The following is a 6694-nucleotide window of genomic DNA, read 5'->3' on the forward strand; positions in this document are numbered from 1 at the left end:
AGATACCCAATCCCTTTAAAGGGTCCAAATATACATGTATATATATATATGCAGACATTGCGGGTGTGCAATCTGACAGTGCGAGTTGAGAGGCTCAAACCAAGGTTCAAAACCTTCAACCCATGGTATTAACCAGAAAAATCTCATACAGAGCATTTCTTGTTCAACTATTCATATCAGATCACGCAAGCATAGGAACAAAGCATATGATCCGTTCTTAACATGGTAGCCAAGCAATGACATCATAAACTGGTCCATACTTCACTCTTCACTATTCAAGCTTTCAAAGCTTCGATGATAAGGGTCAACGACCGATGACCTCAGGCCTTCATGACGAGCATGTACCGATGACATTCAGTGTCCAGTAGCAGGTAACTACCAACGCCACAGCACGATGCATTGCTATATATCACATTCAAGCATTGGCAAGCCGTTGTCCTTACTGCATATTAAACGAGCAGTACATTTAGTAGTTTTTTTCTTCCAAATAAATATATTTCTATTGACTAAAGTTATTCTCGTCAAAGAAGCTTTAGCTTGCCGGTCACCTGATCCACCTTGCTGGCCAATCCAAATATTGATAAGACTGTACATGACCCCGCAGGAATCTGTGAATGATACAAAAAAAAAAGTGAAATTATCAAATTCAAGGATCAAAATGCAACTAATACATCAATATTTCTCCATTTGATACCATTTGATACTGATAGGTGCTAAGTAGGCTATCGTTTTACACACTGGCTCAGTTCCTTTACCCACTTACACTTAAATAAAGCTCCCATGTATGGACAAAAAATCTCATCCTAAAATAAAACTAATCAATGAAAATAAGATTATTGCACTTAGACTGACAATTGTATGAAAAATGTACTGCTGTGTTCCTGGGAAGGAGCATTCACTGCAGATTTTTTTTTCTTCAATGAAATAATACAAATATCCAGGCTGCTACTGCTCCCTTTTGCAGGGCTAATGATATATTTTGATTTTTGTTTGCATGATATTTGATGTATACCACGTTGACAAACATAATACAAGAGCAATTGTCCTTGTTCAAAATCTTAAATTAAAGTACTGCAGACAAGACCCGACAACAAGCCCTGGAAATATTTTCTCCTGGCTTTATTTTATCTATGATAAGGGGGTAGAAAAGGGGGTTACATAAGAGGTGGCTTGCATAAGAGTGTAAAGCTAAGGTTATGGTCAGGTGGTGTAGTCACCAATACAGGGAAGGAAGGTTGGAAACCGCGCCCTGTTTCACAAAACTTTTTTTAAACAAAAAAAGCTAAATACCACAATTTCAATAGCTTAATACAGTTATTGATAACAAGTTTTATGATACAGATCCCTGACTAGTGTCAAAATCAACCAAAGAGCCATCGACACAGTAGCACATGTTCAACAATAATAATAATAATAGCGCTTAATACAGTCAAACCTGCTTTTTTAATAGCAACCACCTGTATAGAAAGACCACCTGTATAGAAAGACCACCTGTCTATATAGGCCACATATTTTGTTTCCCTTGAAAATGGTTTCTCATTGAAACATGTAATAAAGGAAACTGTACATAAAGACCACCTGCCTATAAAGACCACTTTTCTTGTCTCCCTTGGGTGGTATTTATAGACAGGTTTCACTGTACTTTGTTTCTAGGTGTAGCACATATTCACCTGCGTTCTGCCTGCATCTTGGACGAGGTAGCTTGGAAGACCAAGAGAGACAGCCTGGGACTGGAGTTGTTCTAATCGCTCTTTTGACTCCCCGTTCAAAACAATTTTCCCCTCTCTGTTGGAAGAACATAGAAGGATAGATGAGATTTTAATTGAGTGGAGGCAGCATGCAGCAGTGGATAGAGTGATAGGCTTGTACATGAGATTTCATGGATTCAAGACAATGTCAATGCTATATGTCAATTTTTTTAATAAGAAATGAATATTCAATTACATAGTCTCAACTTCATATTAAAAAGTTCACACTACATAATGTTGCTTATTCCAAACGAGTCTTACCACAATTAAAAATTTGTCAACAAATTTAGCTGTAAAGAAATGAATGAGCATCCTAATTCTGTTCAGCTACAGAATTAGTTGTTGTTTATTTCCTATATTTCACCAATATGACTCATTTTACTATTCAGGGGATATTGTCTAAAGTGCCCTCTACCATGACAAGACACATCAGCTACATTCCTTTATCCCTTTTCTCATTGTGGCAATAATTTTAGATGAAAATTCTTGTTTTCTTGGTGAAGCGCGAGCAAACAATATAATCCAAATACAGCTAACAGCTTTGTACAAAGGAGTGGGGGGGGGGGGGTTCAATGTGACAACTGTAGACTTTTTCTTTCTTTTTGTCAAAATTTGGATATTTTTCTTGCTCGATCCAGAACTTACCCAACAGCCTCCCACTGCAGCAGTTGCTCTGCATACTGCTCCTGTTCTCTCATCAGTATCCTATGGAGACCCAGACATGCATGGCCGACCTGAGCAGCTACTTTACCGACTCCCATCTTCAAGGAGGAATTGACCGCAAACACCATCTTGACATTATCAAAGTCCTGGGTGGAAAATTAAAAAATGAAGAAGAAAATAATGAAATAACTTCAGGGAGGGAAACCTTTCTTCAGACAAAATGCCAATGGCACATTTATTCAATGTTCTATATACAAAATTACCTGTAATTAAACTCATTCAAAAGCATAGTGTACATGTACAGATAAATTCTGGACTCAGAGCATTCTTTAAAAAGAGGAAGGCCATCCTGATATTAGGACTGAAACACAGAGAAACATGGCAGTGGAAGTCTGAGCAAAGTGTGAAAAAGAATAAGAGATTTATAATTTATGTTGAAACTGTGAAATGTGAAATTTTTGAAGCTTGCACTTGAAGTCAAACAAATTGAATGTCTAGGTCACATCCTATACTTCTATACCTTCTGGCAGATAAGCATCGTGTTAAACAAATCGTCCAATGAAGACTACTACAACAGTACGGGATACAACCTTACCATTGGATTTTCTGCCATTACTCCGCCTGCAGACATGTCAGCATTCTCAAAAACCCAAGATACTGCAGCTTCTGCTGAAATATTTCCAGTTGTTTGAACTGCCTAAAAAGATAACAATAAACATTTTTATCAACATACATATTGTTCTACAGTAAAAGAGTCCATGAACAAACAAAGAAATAAACATGTAATTTGATAAGATAATCTTAATAATAGGGTATTACTAATATATTTGATTAAATGTCAATCAAAAAAATTGCATCCTGACATACTTTACATTATATTCTGGACAGAGAGTTTTCTTTAAAGGGAAAGGTCACCCTGAAACCAAGATTTCAAATAAAAGCAGACAAAAATCAAGAATTTTTGTCTGTAAATGTTTGAGCAAAATGAGATGTAAAATGAGAAAGTCATTCCTTTAATGTTTTGAAGATCATAACAAATACTCAAATAGGCAACACCATGATTTCCTTTTTAATCTATTATATATTGTCATGGGAATTGAAGGTTATCTTTAGTGTTACAGTTATCTAGTTCTGTTACCTTTTCAGCCAGCTTTCTGTCAATACCCATCATCATCAGCATCTCCACAAATGCCATGCACGGTACGCTGGCTTCACCTGAAAGCTCTGCCGGGTTTTCTTCAGACTGTGCAGCCATAGCTAATACTAAAGAGATTAGATTTCAACACTGCAGAAAAAGAGAAAATAGTCTGTGGATTTAATCTTAAAAATCAGTTTGGCAAAAGAGGCAGTTATTACAATTTTGACTTGCAATGTTTTTTGACTCCTCTGGGCATCATTCCAATCACTTGAAATTATAATTTGAAGAAGTCTTTGATGGGAAAAGTGTGATTCTTCGTCCTAATCTGACGATTCATTCATGTTGTATGGTTGATTTATCATGGCGATAAATTATCATGGAGACAGTACACACGCGCAGTAGCAGCGGAGGAAATATGAATATTCATGACAATTGACATAGAGCGCTGTTCGCTCGAAATTGCTTAATATGCAAGAGGTTGAGAAGGGCTTTGTCTCTTTGATTTATGCCATGACTCTCTCTTACATGTGACGCATGACGTAAACTCACTGTACAGCGCTCAATCAATGCAATGTCAATGCGCAAAGTTCTACGTGCTGGGCTAGAGCCTACATTAGGGGTGAAAATTCTTGACATTTTTCAGCTACATACACAATTGATATGAGTTATCCTGATTTCGAAAGGGAATCTTGCCTTCATTGAAAACAACAAATTTTCATTATTAACATCAAGACTAGACCGAAAGCTTCAGTCTCTATACTGTCGGTTGTTCCACTGAGACTACGTCTGGCTCCACTAGACCTCCGGTTATACAGAACGATCGCCTATGCCAGCCTATGTTGAAGATATCACGGCTAGATTTTAGCCGTTAGGCCCCTCCCACAAACATGAACATGAATGACTATGAAGCAAAAACTGTGCGTAATGGCGTTATCACAGTTTTTCCTTCATAATCATTTTTGCCTTCGGCGTAGACTAGAAGGGATGAGATTGACGGCAGCGAGAGTTTAACACGGCTTGCAAGATTTTCAACATGGATGTCGATTTTGACCCATAATTTCCTTAAAAGGGACCATTAAACGGATTATTTCAATCAAGTTGGAATAGGAATATTTATAGATCTCTCAAAGGCGTTTGATATAGTTAATCACGATATTCTATTATGTAAACTACAGCATTATGGTGTACATGGCCTCCCACTCATATGGTTTAAAAACTATCTATGTAGTCGTTATCAATTTACCATATTCAATGATGCTTCTTCCACTCATAGTTTAATTAAACACGGGGTTCCACAAGGTTCTATATTAGGTCCCCTATTATTTCTCATATACGTTAACGATATTGAAAAATCATCTACCAAATTTGACTTTATTATGTATGCAGACGATACCACTTTGTTCTTTACTCAGCCGGATTTAAAAGATATGCAAGAGAATATTAATGTTGAACTACATAACATATCTAAATGGTTTAAGGCCAATAAATTAATACTTAATCTGACTAAAACTTGTTTTATATCTTTCCATAATAAGCTGTCCAATGCGACTAAAACCTGCAATGATCTTACATTAAGTATCGATTCTACACCAATAACTAAATCTAAATCTATTTGTTTTCTTGGAGTCAATATAGATGAAAATTTGAAGTGGGATTCACATATTAACTATTTAAGTACCAAAATATCTAAATGCATTGGTATTATGTATAAATTAAGAAGCTGTCTTCCTGGTTCAGCCTTATTCTCACTGTATAACGCCTTAATATTATCACATATCTTATATTGTATAACTGTCTGGGGAAATTGTAGTAAAACCAAATTAGATGTCATTTTCAAATTACAAAAGAGGGCAATACGAATATGTACTGGTAGTCATTATCTTACTCATTCGGCTCCCCTTTTCCATAAATTGAATACTTTGAACATTTTCCATTTATACCAATATCATACTATCCTACTTGGATATTTTTACTTCAAGAGTATCCTCCCCAAAAATATTGTTAAAATGTTCACTATAAATAAAGAAATTCATTCCCATGGCACACGAAACAGCAGCTTATTTCATTTATGGAAAGTCGGGAAAACCTTTGTACAACGGTCAGTTCGATATAGTTTCCCAACAATCTGGAACTCACTTCCCAATTATATTTGTTCATGCATCTCTCTCTCTCTTTCTTTCTTTAAAAGAAAATTGAAACAATATTTTATTTCAAAATATGCTTAGTTTGCAACTCTTTGATATTTGAAAACATCCACTTGAAAAAGGAAGTAATTTAGGTTTTCAGGTTGTTGTTGTTTTTTTTTTTTTTTTTTTTTTTTTTTTTTTTTGGGGGGGGGGGGGGGGATCGGGTAATTACTTGGATGCACTTTATATCTGTTGGCATCTACATGTAGGTATTTTGTATTTCATATTCTATGCATGTATATATTCATATCCATTGCTTGTTTCTTTTCCCTTTGTTGTACAAATTTGAAACTATTATTATGAAGCCTCCAAATCACTCTCTAGCAAATGAGGACTTTTTTTTTCACAAGGCCAATCTGGCTTTATTTTAAAGTTCTCATAATTCATTTTCTTACAATGTAATAGGCCTACTTATAATATTTATTGCTTTTTATTTCATGACTTGTAAATATGTATGTTTTTTGTCACGTAGATCTACAACTGTCTGTACATTTTAGAAATGAATTGAATAAATGAACTGAACTGAACTGAAGTTAGTAAGTGGAACCGATGTATTATAGCCTAGGCCTAATGTAAAATTGGATATGCACGAGGTAAAATGACATTTTGGGGGATTTTGGGGGCATAACAATACGGCCGTGGCAAGTTTGTTCATGTTTGTGGGAGGGGCCTAACGGCTAAAATCTAGCCGTGATATCTTCAACATAGGCTGGCATAGGCGATCGTTCAGTCTCTATAACCGGAGGTCTAGTGGAGCCAGACGTAGTCTCAGTGGAACAACCGACGGTATAGAGACTGAAGCTTTCGGTCTACATCAAGACATGACATGACAAAAATACCAACAGGTGGGACTACAGACCAAAGAACATCGATTTTAAAAAGAAGAGTCCACACTAATTTTGAGATGAAACCAAATCAAAATGACATCCACAACTAATACATAATACTTCACTCTAAAA

The 6694-nt window shown here is 35.9% G+C and overlaps 1 protein-coding gene across 2 annotated transcripts in view; it reads right to left on the minus strand.

Annotated features, from left to right (window-relative positions):
* Positions 1 to 272: 272 nt before the first annotated feature.
* Positions 273 to 6694, minus strand: part of LOC582664 (probable peptidyl-tRNA hydrolase 2) — a 6562-nt gene continuing 140 nt past the window's right edge. The window contains exons 2-6 of one of the 2 annotated variants that reach the window (XM_782609.4): positions 3550 to 3696; positions 3007 to 3108; positions 2394 to 2557; positions 1671 to 1785; positions 273 to 608 (exon numbers count right to left, since the gene is read on the minus strand). In XM_782609.4, the coding sequence (XP_787702.2) occupies positions 522 to 608; positions 1671 to 1785; positions 2394 to 2557; positions 3007 to 3108; positions 3550 to 3666 (585 nt within the window). In that variant the 5' untranslated portion in view covers positions 3667 to 3696 and the 3' untranslated portion in view covers positions 273 to 521. The remainder of the gene's footprint in view (positions 609 to 1670; positions 1786 to 2393; positions 2558 to 3006; positions 3109 to 3549; positions 3697 to 6694) is intronic. The other variant, XM_011664256.2, reaches the window with a different exon arrangement.

Source organism: Strongylocentrotus purpuratus, unplaced genomic scaffold (assembly GCF_000002235.5).
Source record: "Strongylocentrotus purpuratus isolate Spur 01 unplaced genomic scaffold, Spur_5.0 spur5_scaffold_9, whole genome shotgun sequence".
In the NCBI taxonomy this organism is placed as follows: Eukaryota; Metazoa; Echinodermata; class Echinoidea; order Camarodonta; family Strongylocentrotidae; genus Strongylocentrotus; species Strongylocentrotus purpuratus.